The sequence below is a fragment of the Pristiophorus japonicus genome, chromosome 7, assembly GCF_044704955.1.
Source record: "Pristiophorus japonicus isolate sPriJap1 chromosome 7, sPriJap1.hap1, whole genome shotgun sequence".
NCBI classification, from domain to species: domain Eukaryota; kingdom Metazoa; phylum Chordata; class Chondrichthyes; family Pristiophoridae; genus Pristiophorus; species Pristiophorus japonicus.
The window spans coordinates 17,331,267-17,345,571 of record NC_091983.1 but is presented as its reverse complement, the minus strand read 5'-3'; the positions used below and the strand labels follow the sequence as shown (position 1 = coordinate 17,345,571).

Here is a 14,305-nt window from a genome sequence, read left to right as displayed (position 1 = left end):
TAGTTGCGCGGGGGGAACTCCAGCCGATGAATGTGGACAAGATCTGTATGCCAGCAGCAGTCACGACAGGTGGCCCTGCAGCGTGGGACCTTGGATTTTTAGCATGCCTTGTTTATTGATTTGCACTGCTCTCTCCACCTGGCCATTGGAGGCCGGCTTGAATGGTGCCGTCTTAACGTGGTTTATGCCATGGTCACTTATGAAATCTTGGAATTCTGCACTGGTGAAGCACGGACCATTATCACTGACCAAAATGTCAGGAATTCCGTGCGTTGCAAACATAGTTCCAAGGCTCTCCACAGTGGTGGAGGTGGGGCTCGAGTTTAAAATGGCGCATTCGATCCACTTTGAAAATGCATCTACAACTACGAGAAACATTTTCCCCATGAATGGGCCCGCATAGTCTACATGAACCCGCGACCACGGTTTGGTGGGCCAGGGCCAGGGGCTCAGGGGGGCCTCCCTGGAGGCATTACTGAGTTGGGCACAAATGGTGCACCGCCGGACGCAGAGCTCCAAGTCCGCGTCAATGCCAGGCCACCAGACGTGGGATCTGGCTATGGCCTTCATGAGAACAATCCCCAGGTGCTCGCAGTGGAGCTCCCAGACAAATGCCTCTCTGCCTCGCAGAGGCATAACTACTTGGCTACCCCACATCAGGCAGTCTGCTTGCAGGAACAGCTCATGCATGCACCTATGGAAAGGTTTGATCTCCTCAGGGCAGGCATCGCGAGCCTCTGCCCAGTTACTAGTTAAGACACATCTTTTTACTAAGGATAACGTGGGGTCGCTGGTCGTCCAGGCTCTGATTTGGCGAGCCGTCATGGGCGAACCTGTGGACTCAAAAGCATTGATTGCCATGACTATCTCACAGACCTGTTCGTCAGACCCTTCTATGGTCGTCAGGGGTAGCCTGCTAAGCGCGTCGGCACAGTTGTCTGTGTCTGGTCTGTGCTTTATGGTGTAGTTGTAAGACGCCAGCATGAGTGCCCACCGTTGAATGCGCGCCGAGGCGTTGCCGTTTATTGCCTTGCTCTCGGATAGTAGGGACGTGAGGGGCTTGTGGTCAGTTTCTAACACGAACTTGGCCCCGAAAAGGTATTGGTGCATCTTTTTGACATCGTACACGCACGCGAGCGCCTCCTTCTCCACCATTCCGTACCCGCGTTCCGCCGGCGAAAGTGACCTGGAGGCATAAGCAATGGGTTGTAATTTACCCGCACCATTGACATGTTGTAAAATGCACCCGACCCCGTACGCTGATGCATCATGTGAGAACTAGCGTTTTACCCGGATCAAAGAAAGCCAAAACACTTTTGGAACACAGAAGGTTGCGTGCCTTTTGAAGGCGCGTTCCTGGGCATCCCCCCAAAACCAATCGCACCCCTTTCTGGGTAGCACGTGGAGAGGCTCCAGCAGCGTGCTTAAGTTCTGCACAAAGTTCCCAAAGTAATTGAGTAGCCCGAGAAAGGCGCACAGTTCCGAGACATTCCGGGGCCTGGGTGCCAGGCGAATTGCTTCTGTTTTGGACTCTGTTGGGCGGATTCCATCAGCGACAATTCTTCTGCCCAAAAATTCAACCTTGGGCGCGAGAAACAGGCACTTGGATTTCTTAATTCTTAGGCCTACCTGATCCAGCTGCTTTAGTACTTCCTCCAAATTGCGGAGATGGGAGTCGGTGTCCCTGCCCATGATAAGTATGTCGTCTTGAAATACACCCGTCCTTGGGATGGACTTGAGCAGACTCTCCATGTTGCGCTGGAATATAGCAGCTGCCGACCTGATGCCGAATGGGCATCGGTTGTACATGAAAAGGCCTCGATGTGTGTTGATGGTGGTGAGTAGCTTGGACTCTTCGGTCAGTTCTTGCGTCATATACGCAGATGTGAGGTCTAGTTTTGAGAAAAGTTTTCCTCCAGTTTGTAGTTGATTGCTCGCATTGTGAGTTGATGAGGTGTGAACGGCCATTCCTGTGGCCCTTGATGGCTTCTGGCACCACTGCCTGCTGTTGAGGTCCTGCTCTCCTGCCTTTGTCTGTATGTGGGGGTAGCAGCTTGTTTCACGCTGCGAACCCCTTGTTCCGATGTTTCGTTAGTTGTCGTACCCGCAGTGTAGATCAACCTCGTTTCTTCTTCTCTTGCCAAGAATGTCTGTGCGACCAGTGCTGCAGCCTCTAGGGTCAAGTTCTTGGTTTCTATGAGCTTTCGGAATATGCCTGCGTGGCCTATTCCTTCAATAAAAAAGTCTCTCAGTACTTCTCTCCTTAGTTTATCGGAGAACTCACATAAGCTAACCAACCTCCGAAGTTCCGCCACGAAGTCGGGTATGCTCTGGCCCACACAGCATCTGTAGTTGTAGAACCTATGTCTTGCCATGTGTAGGCTGCTCGCTGGCTTCAGGTGGTCTCTCACCAGTGTGCTCAACTCTTCAAACGACTTGCTTGCTGGTTTCACGGGTGCCAGCAGGTCCTTCATTGAGGCGTATGTTTTCGAGCCACAGCTGGTCAAGAGATGGGCTCTTCTCTTGTCTGCCTTATCGTCATCTAACTAGTCTTTGGTTACAAAGCTTTGCTGAAGCCTTTCTATAAAGTCCTCCCAATTATCTCCATCATTGTATTTTTCATCTGAGCCATTGTTCGCCATTCTGTGGATTCTGTAATCCCGTAACTCGTCGCCACTGTAAAGTCCTGTCCCTGCAGTACAGACTCACACGAGGCACATACTGAAGTCATGGTCACTCAGGACCTGCACCTTTATTACACAGCTCTCGAATGGCACACTTGCCTGAGACCTGTCTTTATATACCTGTTTAGAACAGGTATTCAGTGTCTCCTGCAAGTGCACCCCTGGTGGTCAGGTAAGCTTGTGGTTACAGGTCATATCTAGTTACAGTCATGTGCAGCATGGTAAGGTACAGTTATGTACAGTAGTGTGAGATACATGACAGTTGGCTTCTAAAATTAATAAGCGTGTTTGAAAGGCAGAGGAAACAAAGGCTGGAAAATAAATAACAAGGGAGTTTGGCAGTGCTTAATGGTGTTTACTGTTATGTAAGGAATCTAGTGAATAAGGCAGATGAGCTGAGAGCACAGATAGACACCTGGAAATATGATATCATAGTTATTACTGAAACACGGCTTAAAGGGCAGAAGTGGCAGCTCGACCCACCTTGATACATGGTTTTCAGACGAAATAAAAAGGAGAATTAAAAAGGAGGGGGTTGCAACATTGCTTAAAGAAACAATTACAGCTGTCAGAAGGGATGAAGGTCCCACACAAGAGATTGGTGTACAAAATTGAAGCACATGGTATTGGGGGTAATGTACTGACGTGGATAGAGAACTGGTTGGCAGACGGGAAGCAGAGAGTCGGGATAAACGGGTCCTTTTCAGAATGGCAGGCAGTGACTAGTGGGGTGCCGCAGGGCTCAGTGCTGGGACCCCAGCTATTTATAATATACATTAATGATTTAGATGAAGGAATTGAGTGTAATATCTCCAAGTTTGCAGATGACACTAAGCTGGGTGGCGGTGTGAGCTGTGAGGAGGATGCTAAGAGGCTGCAGGGTGACTTGCACAGGTTAGGTGAGTGGGCAAACGCATGGCAGATTCAGTATAATGTGGATAAATGTGAGGCTATCCACTTTGGTGGCAAAAACACGAAGGCAGAATATTATCTGAATGGCGGCAGATTAGGAAAAGGGGAGGTGCAACGAGACCTGGGTATCATCGTATGTCAGTCATTGAAAGTTGGCATGCAGGTACAGCAGACGATGAAGAAGGCAAATGGTATGTTGGCCTTCATAGCTAGGGGATTTGAGTATAGGAACAGGGAGGTCTTACTGCAGTTGTACAGGGTCTTAGTGAGGCCTCACCTGGAATATTGTGTTCAGTTTTGGTCTCATAATCTGAGGAAGGACGTTCTTGCTATTGAGGGAGTGCAGCGAAGGTTCACCAGACTGATTCCTGGGATGGCAGGACTGACAAGAGGAGAGACTGGATCAACTGGGCCTGTATTCACTGGAGTTTAGAAGGATGAGAGGGGATCTCATAGAAGCATATAAAATTCTGACGGGACTGGACAGGTTAGATGCAGGAAGAATGTTCCCGATGTTGGGGAAGTCCAGAACCAGGGGGCACAGTCTAAGGATAAGGGGTAAGCCATTTAGGACTGAGATGAGGAGAAGCATCTTCACTCAGAGAGTTGTTAACCTTGGAATTCCCTACCGCAGAGAGTTGTTGATGCCAGTTCATTGGATATATTCAAGAGGGAGTTAGATGTGGCCCTTACGGCTAATGGGATTAAGGGGTATGGAGAGAAAGCTGGAAAGTGGTACTGAGGTGAATGATCAGCCATGATCTTATTGAATGGTGGTGCAGGCTTGAAGGGCCAAATGGCATTTTCCTGCACCTATTTTCTATGTTTCTATGATATATTCAAAGGATCACCAAATGAGGCCATATGGGTTGAACTGAAGAACAAAAAAGGGGCAGTCACACTGTTGAGAGTGTACTATAGACCCCCAAATAGTCAGAGGGCAAGACCAAATATGTAGGCAAATTTCTGAGAAATGCAAAACAATATGGCAGTAATAGTAGGGGATTTGAACCACTCTAATATTAACTGGGATAGAATCAGTGTGAAAAGTATAGAGGGCGCAGAATTCTTAAAATGCATTCAGGAGAACCTTTTCAGCTAATATGTAGCAAGCCCAACAAGAGAGGGGGCGGTTCTGGACTTCGTTTTAGCGACTGAAGTTGGGCAGGTGGAAGGGGTATCAGTGGGAGAGCATTTGGTGGTAGTGATCATAATACAATTATATTTAGGCTAATTATGGAAAAGGACAAAGATAGACCAAGTTCTCAATTGAGAAAGGCCAATTTTATTAAGCTGAGATGTGATTTCGCGAAAGTGGACTGGAAACAGCTACTTGAAGGTAAATCAGTGTCAGAGTAGTGGGAGGCATTCAAGGAGGAGATAGTGAGGGTTCAGAGCAAATATGGTCCCACAAAGAAAAAGGGTGGGACTTCCAAATCTATAGCCTCCTAGATGTCAAGGGATATACAAGGTAGGATAAGGCAAAAAAGTGAAGCGTATGTCAGATACCGAGAGCTCAAAACTGCAGAAAACCTAGAGTATAGAAAGTATAGGGGTGAAATTAAAAAGGAACTTAGGGAAGCAAAAAGAGAGCATGGAAAATACTGGCAAGTAAAATCAAGGAAAACTCAAAGATGTTTTATAAATACTTAAAGAGCAAGAAGATAACTAATCATCATCATAGCCAGTCCCTCGAAATCGAGGAAGACTTGCTTCCACTCTAAAAGTGAGTTCTCAGGTGGCTGTTCAGTACAATACAGGAATTACAGTCTCTGTCACAGCTGGGGCAGACAGTGGTTGAAGGAAAGGGTGGGTGGGGAGTCTGGTTTGCCGCACGCTCCTTCCGCTGCCTGCGCTTGTTTTCTGCATGATCTCGGCGACAAGACTCAAGGTGCTCAGCGCCCTCCCGGATGCTCTTCCTCCACTTTTGGCAATCTTGGGCCAGGGATTCCCAGATGTTGGTGGGGATGTTACACTTTATCAAGGAGGCTTTAAGGGTGTCCTTGAAGTGTTCCCTCTGCCCACCCGGGACTCGTTTGCCGTATAGGAGTTCCAAGTAGAGCGCTTGCTTTGGGAGTCTCGTGTTGGGCATGCGGACAATGTGGCCCGCCCAATGGAGCTGGTCAAGTGTGGTCAGTGCTTTGATGCTGGCCAGACCGAGAATACTGACATTGGTGTGTATATTGTTAGATCTCTTAATTTTCAATGAGATTCGAAATCCGGTAGTAGGTTTCAAGTAACTTTATTTCAGCAGCAATTCTTGGCAGAGTGCCAGCTCTTTGTTACACACTGGAGCACATGTCTAAAAATGGCTGAATTTATACTGAATCAACTTACAACAATGAACTCGCCCCCTTTGATACTATTGGCTCAATTGACTCAACAGTATGAGTTGTTAACCCATGGTTGGCTCTCAACCCAAAGTCCTGAGATGTCAAGTGTGATTGATGGCTTAATGCATCGTGCTATTTCACACGTACACAATATAATTGCTGTCTGTGTTTTCTCCCAACTTAACAGCTTGCTTGTATTCTCCATCATATATCCTCCCAGTGGATTTGCAGGATCTTGCGGAGGCAGCGTTGGTGGTACTTCTCCAGTGCTTGGAGATGTCTATGCATATGGTCCACATCTCTGAGCCATATAGGAGGGCGGGTATCACTACTGCCCTGTAGACCATAAGCTTGGTGCCAGGTTTGAGGTCCTGGTCTTAAAACACTCTCATCCTCAGGTGACCAAAGGCGGCACTATGGTAATGGACCTTGTCATCAATGCCTGCCCTTGCTGATAGTAGGCTCCTGAGGTATGGAAGATGGTCCACGTTGTCCAAGGACACGTCGTGGATTTTGATGACCGGAAGGCAGTGCTGTGTGGCGGGGTTAGGTTGGTTGGGGGACCTTTATCTTATGAAAATTTAGTGTAAGGCCCATGCTTTCGTATGCCTCGGTGAAGATGTTGATGATGGCTTGGAGTTCGGCCTCTGAATGTGCTACCTGGACCCATTGCCCATTCCCCAACCATGCCTGCTCACCTTCATCATTGAACATCAGACTTACCTTCCAGATCGACCTTCCTGCTGTCAAGACTTTCCACCTGGACCTTCCTGCTACCAAGCCTTTTGCTCCCCACTGGACGTGGCCGACTCAGCTGCTTCACCTGATCCCCGACGGTGTCCGTTGAGCCTCCGACCAGCTCTGACCACAGGTTTGGGCCCTACCTTCTCTCTCCGCCCTCACGTTCGGGCCTTCCTCCCTCTGGCGATGTTTGGGCCTTCCTCCCTCCAACGACATTCGGGCCTCCATCCCCCCCGGCGACATCCTGTACATTTGACATCACTCTCCAGTATATTTTTCACCATTATTCAGCCACTGGTACGGTAGTGTAGTGGTTATGTTACCGACTGATGGTGGACTAGTAGCCTAGATTGATATTTGAATGAGCGTTCCAGGTGCCGAACTTCATTTTGAAGGGTGGAAGATGCCTGTGCGCGAGTTCTTTTAATGTGGGGTGGTCATTGCACACCGGCTACCACGCGGGCTTAGCAGAGCAAGGTCTTGGTCCAGTGGCAAGGGGATCCAAGATGACTGGAGACTAGGCTCTGCTGTATGGGCCTAGTTGCTTACGGTAGGATGCGCGCCATAAGCTCGGTGCTGAGCAGTGCCCTTCGGTGAGATGATGAGAGATCCGAGGCGTGGAGAGTGGGGGCAGAGAGATTTGAGGTAATGCTCCCCTCTCCCAGTTATTAACTCCTGACTGAGGGCAGGCATTGGGATAGCCAAAGGTCCACTTCGTGGAAGGAGGAGAGGTCAGAGTGGCCGCAGCCTTTGTGCACACCACGTGCTTGTCAGGGGCTCCACAGTTGAGTGGGACCAGCGGCCGGAGGGAGGCCAGAACGACGCCGAAGGAAGGAAGGTCCGGCCGAATGCATGACCTCATCTCTCTTATCTGGAAGGAGGAGAGCATGCCTTAAGATCTCAGAGATGCCGTAATCATGACCATTTTCAAAAAAGGGGACAAGTCCGACTGCAGCAACTACAGAGGAATCTCCCTGCTGTCGCCCACTGGGAAAGTCATTGCAAGAATCCTCCTCAACTGTCTTCTCCCTTGTGGCTGAAGAGCTCCTCCCAGAATCACAATGCGAATTCCATCTAATAAGGGGTACAATGGACATGATCTTCACCGCGCGACAACAACAAGAGAAATGCAGGGAACAGCACCAACCCTTGTACATGGCCTTCTTTGACCTCACCAAGGCCTTTGACACTGTCAATCGCGAGGGACTATGGAGCGTCCTCCTCCATTTCGGCTGCCCCCAAAAGTTTGTCACCATCCACTGTCTGCTCCACCACAACATGCAAGCCGTGATTCTGACCAACAGATCCACCATCAACCCAATCCATGTCTAGACCGGGATCAAGCAAGGCTACGTCGTTGCGCCAATGCTCTTCTTGATCTTCCTCGGTGCAATGCTCCATCTCACTCTCAACAAGCTCCCCGCTGGAGTGGAACTAAACTATAGAACCAATGCGAACCTGTTCAACCTCCATCGCCTCCAGGCTAGATCCTCTTTCATCGAAAGAAAGAGTAGGGCCTATTAGAGACCACAAAGGAAGCTTGTAGAGCAAGGGAGACATGGGTATGGTTCCTAATGAATACATTGTCTCTGTCTACAAAAAAGAGAGGGATGATGCAGACATTAAGGAGGAGGAGTGTGAAATATTGGATGGGATAAACATAGTGAGAGACGAAGTATTAAGGGGTTTAGCATTTTTGAAAATAGATAAATCTCCATGCCTGGATGAAGTGTATCCCAGGCTGTTAAGGGAAGCAAGGGAGGAAATAGTAGAGGCTCTGACCATCATTTTCCAATCCTCTCTGACTACAGGTGTGGTGCCAGAGGACCGGAATATGTTGTACCATTGTTTAAAAAGGGAGAAAGGGATAGACCAAGTAATTACAGGCCAGTTAACCTAACCTCGGTCGGTAGGCAAATTATTGGAAAAAATTTTGAGGGACAGTATTAATCATCATTTAGAAAGGCATGGATTAATCAGGGACAGTCAGCAGAGATTTGTTAAGGGAAGATCATGTCTGACTAAATTGGTTGAAATTTTTGAGGTGGTAACAAGGAGGGTCGATGAGGGTAGCACATTTGATGTATTCTGTATGGATTTTAGCAAGGCTTTTAACAAGGCCCCACATGGCAGACTGATCACAAAAGTAAAAGCCCATGTGATCCAAGGGAAAGTGGTAAGTTGGATCCAAAATTGGCTCATTGGCAAGAAGCAAAGGGTAATGGTTGATGGGTGTTTTTGTGACTGGAAGGCTGTTTGAAGTGGGTTCGCAGTGCTCAGTACTAAGTCCCTTGCTTTTTGTGGTATATATCAATGATTAGACTTGAATGTAAGGGGCGTGATTAAGAAGTTTGCAGCTAATACAAAAATTGGCTGTGTGGTTGATAGTGAGGAAGAAAGCTGTAGACTGCAGGAAGATATTAATGGACTGGTCAGGTGGGCAGAAAAGTGGCAAATGGAATTCAATCTGGAGAAGTGCATTTGGGTAGGACAAGCAAGATAAAAGAATACACAATAAATGGTAGGATATTGAGAAGTGTAGAGGAACAGAGGGACCTTGCAGTGCATGTCCACAGATCCCTAAATGTAGCAGGCAGGTTGATAAGACGATTAAGAAGTCATACGGGATACATTCCTTTATTAGCTGAGGCATAGAATATAGGAGCAGGGAAGTTATGTTAGAACTGTTCAGTTCTGGTCACCACATTACAGGAAGGATGTGATCCCATTAGAGAGGGAACAGAGGAGATTTACAAGGATGTTGCCTGGACTGGAGAATTTTAGCCATGAGGAAAGGCTGGATTCTATGTGTGGTGTATGTAGCACTCAAATCACTGACTCCACACGGTCTGGTGTTGTAGTAACTGCTGTGACCTTTATTGTGTAACTCCAGAGTGCCTCCCAGGTGTGGTGGGCAGCCTTTTATACTCTGTCTTGCAGGTACTTTCAGGTCTCCCACCACAGCGCCCCCTGTGGCGCACCATTATACTTATACATTTAATGTACCTGGACAATACATAACACTATGGAACAGAGGAAACTGAGGGGAGATTTAATTGAGGTGTATAAAATTATGAGGGAGCTCGATAGACTGGATAGGAAGGACCTATTTTCCTTAACAGAGAGGTCAATAACCAGCGGAGCATAGATTTAAAGTAATTGGTAGAAGGATTAGAGGGGAGTTGAGGAGAAATCTTTACACCCAGAGGGTGGTGGGGGTCTGGAGCTCACTGCCTGAAAGGGTGGTAGAGGCAGAAACCCTCGCCACATTTAAAAAGTACTTGGATATGCACTTGAAGTACCGTAAATTTACAAGGCTACGGACCAAGAGCTGGAAAGTGGGATTAGGCTGGATAGCTCTTTGTCGGCTGGCATGGACACGATGGGCTGAAAGGCCCCCTTCTGCACCGTAAATTTCTATGATTTTATTGGGGCTAGACGTTCGCCACATCATCGCCCATCTATCGCTCATTTAGCGCCCATATAAGAGCTGAGATGCAAGCTATCGCCCATATTTGCTGAAAAGTGGAAACTAGTGCCTGATTATAGCCCATTTATCACTGGTCCAACTTTCGGCATACAGGAATGAGCTGCATCGTCTGGCCTACTTTAAAAAAACATAACGTCATCCTCGTGCAAGGCCGAGAATAGTGCTTTTAGAAACATAGAAACATAGAAAATAGGTGCAGGAGTAGGCCATTTGGCCCTTCTAGCCTGCACCGCCATTCAATGAGTTCATGGCTGAACATGCAACTTCAGTACCCCATTCCTGCTTTCTCACCATACCCCTTGATCCCCCTAGTAGTAAGGACTACATCTAACTCATTTTTGAATATATTTAGTGAATTGGCCTCAACAACTTCCTGTGGTAGAGAATTCCACAGGTTCACCACTCTCTGGAAACTTAATGGAAACTTGCGTCCGATTATGGCCCAGATTATCGCCGAATGCTACTTTCGTCATTTCGCCGACAATTCGCCTAAATGATCGCCGGCCCAAAAATACGCTGAAGAAAAGCTGCAATAATTCGGCACTATGGGGAAGATCTGTAATAAAAGGCTGTCAGGAGAATCAATTTGTGAATGATTTTAAGGGCCTTTTTGAATCTTGCCGATCATCTAATCACATTTGTATTTGTTGAGGAAAAATTAAGGGCATTTATAGCGATTTATAGTGATGGGGCCTATAATTTCTCAACCAGTATTGATCACTAAACACATGCTGCAAAATAGGGATGGGAGAATAAAATGAGAAAAGTTACATACAAGTACATTGCTGTAATGTCAGGGTTAATATTAATCATGGATTTTTTTTCTCCCTCTGGTCCACAGTACAAGTAGAAGCAGAACTAGGGTAGATGCAGGAAGAATGTTCCCAATGTTGGGGAAGTCCAGAACCAGGGGACACAGTCTAAGGATAAGGGGGAAGCCATTTAGGACTGAGATGAGGAGGAATTTCTTCACCCAGAGAGTGGTGAACCTGTGGAATTCTCTACCACAGAAAGTTGTTGAGGCCAATTCACTAAATATATTCAAAAAGGAGTTAGATGAAGTCCTTACTACTAGGGGAATCAAGGGGTATGGTGAGAAAGCAGGAATGGGGTACTGAAGTTGCATGTTCAGCCATGAACTCATTGAATGGCGGTGCAGGCTAGAAGGGCCGAATGGCCTACTCCTGCACCTATTTTCTATGTTTCTATGTTTCTATGTCATCCCATGGGGAAGGAAATGGAGTTCACCTCAGTTGCCTGATAGATTTTATTTTAGAAAGCAGCAGGGGCTAGAATAAAAGAAAGGTTCTATAGTGTCATTGATGGGGACCAGGTCCCCTGTTATCTCTGTCAATCTCCGTGGGAAAAGTTCTTTGCCTGAAAAAGAAATCGTGCATGCGCAGAACGGCTGTTGCTATGGATGCCAGCCTTGCATGACTGAATACATCGCTAAGGCCCATTTCACATCGCTAAGGCTATTGCCCAAATTAAAAAGGTGAAACTAGCGGTTTTTAAAATGGGCGATATTCCAGCGATCCTGAAAAATTAAAAAAAGCACTAAGGCCGGAAATATCGCCCACTTTGGGGCGATAGCGATCATAGTGGAAAGTCTAGCCTATATGAAACTCAACTTTCAACACAGCATTTATAGTTAAAGTGTTTAATGGGAAGATCTGGTTGACACGGAGGGTAAACCACTATGGGAAACTATGGGCCCAGTAACTCATGGGGGTAATGCAGGTACAAGTGAGTTATTGGTCCGATTCAAGAGATAGTTTTTTTTATTCTGTAAGCCACTGCCTCTAATTGCCTCGCATATTGATATTTCATAATGAGGCTGATCCCGGCCCTTCCTTCGGGAAGTCAGGCGTGTAGGGCGTGATGGGTGGACACGGGCATCAAGATTGCAGCCATGATTCTCTGACCTGCGCTCCGTGCAAGCCAGGCTCCTCCCCCCACCCTCCCTGGGAATACGGGGATTGCGCAATTGTGGCCCGCACTTTCCTCAGAGCTGTTGCGGATTTGAGGAGGAAGCCCCCTTTATCCACGTTAAAAAAAAAAACAGGGGTTTCCGCCACACTTCCGACAAAGTGACGGCCACGGTGTGGAAGCAGCTCCGAGGAGGTTCTCGTCCTACGTTGCAAGTAAGATTTGTACATTAAAAAAACACAGTAAAATTATCGGATGGGCGCATTGGCCTGGCCGGTGGCTGTGATGATACCTTTAAAGGGGGCTGTGTGGTGTGGCACATTGATCGTGATGTGGAGATAGGCAAAACCGCAGGGAAAAGGAACGTCAGCAGACGCTTAAACCAGTGGGATTAAAGCTGCGTTGGCAAAGCCATACGGGTAACCCGAAGAGGTCATTCTATTATATAACTGCTTGTTGTGTTGTCGTATGACTGAAGGGTGAAATCTTCATGTCCCCAGTGCTCACCCGAGGATGGCTTCTATTCAGCTGTGGTGGCATCAAAGGACCTCACGAGGCAGCCATCTCTTCAATCAACCCCAAAAAGTGACAGTGGGAAGGTGAGGCTACAACATTTTGGCTCAGGACCAGAACTTGCTAACCGCTCGGCATTAGTCTGGAACTCAAGTTGCATTCCTTTCAGATTTTAGTATTCCAAGAACATTACTGGAAACAGCTTGAGATCAGAGCAGCCTAAACAGCTCCAGCAAACTGATGGATACAGTTACCCGTGTAATGCATTGAGTTTGGCAAAACAGTGGAACAACATTGGAAGCTTCTGCACGCAGGCTGACCGCTGGGATCGCAGACTGGCGCTCGTCAGTCGTTGAGTTGTCTCAGCGTTTCCAGTCAACAGTTCAGTGCTTTTCCCATTGCCCGACTCCTCTTCTGAGGCCGACCCAGCCTGCACAGCAGTTGACTGCTTCACAGGTGTGGAGTTTCTGTGCCTGCGTGGTCATGTGACTCGTGCGCTGCCTCATGGTGAAATGGCACCCTTTGCCGTGTAAGTACTTCGAACCTTCACATGAATGAAGTACATTGTCCTGGAAGGACCACGTAATGTAAAGGTATCAGGGAAGATAAGCATCAGAGATTGTTACATTCATTCTTGGCATGTAGGCATCACTGGCAAGGCCGGTATTCATAGCCCAGCCCTGGTTGGTCACTTCATAGAGCAGTTAAGAGTCACCCACGTTGGTACGGCATCAGAGTGGCATGTTGTGCAGATCAGGTAAGGACGGCACTTTTCCTTCCCTATCGGAGATTAGTGAGCCAGTTGGGTTTTCACAACAATCCGACGGCTTCATGGTCACTTTTACTGGTGAAACCTTTTTATTTTTAATTTTCAGGTTAAAAAAAAAGAAACTGAATTCAAATTCTCAATCTGCCAGGATGGGATTTGAACTCACATTGTCCAAATATCAATCCAGATTTCTAGTGCACCATCAGTCCAGTAACATAACCACGGCACTACCGTACCAGTGGCTGGACAGTGGTGTAAAATATACTGGAGGGGGTGATGTCAAATGTCCAATCAGGGTGGTGATACATACAAGTCACGCATTAGGTGCTTGAGTGCTGCTCTTGGCGAAAGGGCAGTGCCAGCCAGGAACTGTCACCTTGCCTTGGAAGCGGCCTCTTCTAGTGTTAGTGAATGGGATTCTGTTAAAGTATGCATATCCTTGTTATTCCAAAGTGATTTCTATCCCTATCCCATAGAGAGCAAAAATTACTGAGGAATTTGTTGCTCTCTTACATTGCATCCTTGGCTAGTTATTAGCATGCATTGAGGATGCTTTGGAGGGCCACGGAGTAATCAGAAAGGATAACCTGCATTTTGCTCTCATGAGGAATGTGTAGGCAGGTTGTGGCTTTATACAGATCATGAGCATCATAAGGCTCAGCGGAAACCCAAGTAACACATCAAGGCTATCTACCTAGTACCTCATGCGGCCTTCATTAGGCAGCTGAAAGCTTTGGGAGTACATGAGAGATTCGCTGAACTTAACTGGCTTGAAAGAAGAGAGAGCCAAGCTTGCCCACAGTCGCCCATCCTATTCAATGTCTTCATCAATGATGTGCTGAATGGCATTCGAAGGGACAGCCTTGGAATGTGTGTTTGGGACATTTCTGAAAGAATTGTAGCACTTGTTCTTTCGATGATATTTCCTTACCTC

General features: G+C 47.3%; 1 protein-coding gene across 1 annotated transcript in view; it reads left to right on the top strand.

Moving 5' to 3' along the window:
• Positions 1–14,305, top strand: part of LOC139267082 (collagen alpha-1(XIX) chain-like) — a 679,874-nt gene that overhangs the window by 217,944 nt on the left and 447,625 nt on the right. The window contains exon 11 of the mRNA XM_070884859.1: positions 12,590–12,688. Coding sequence (XP_070740960.1) covers positions 12,590–12,688 — 99 coding nt within the window. The remainder of the gene's footprint in view (positions 1–12,589; positions 12,689–14,305) is intronic.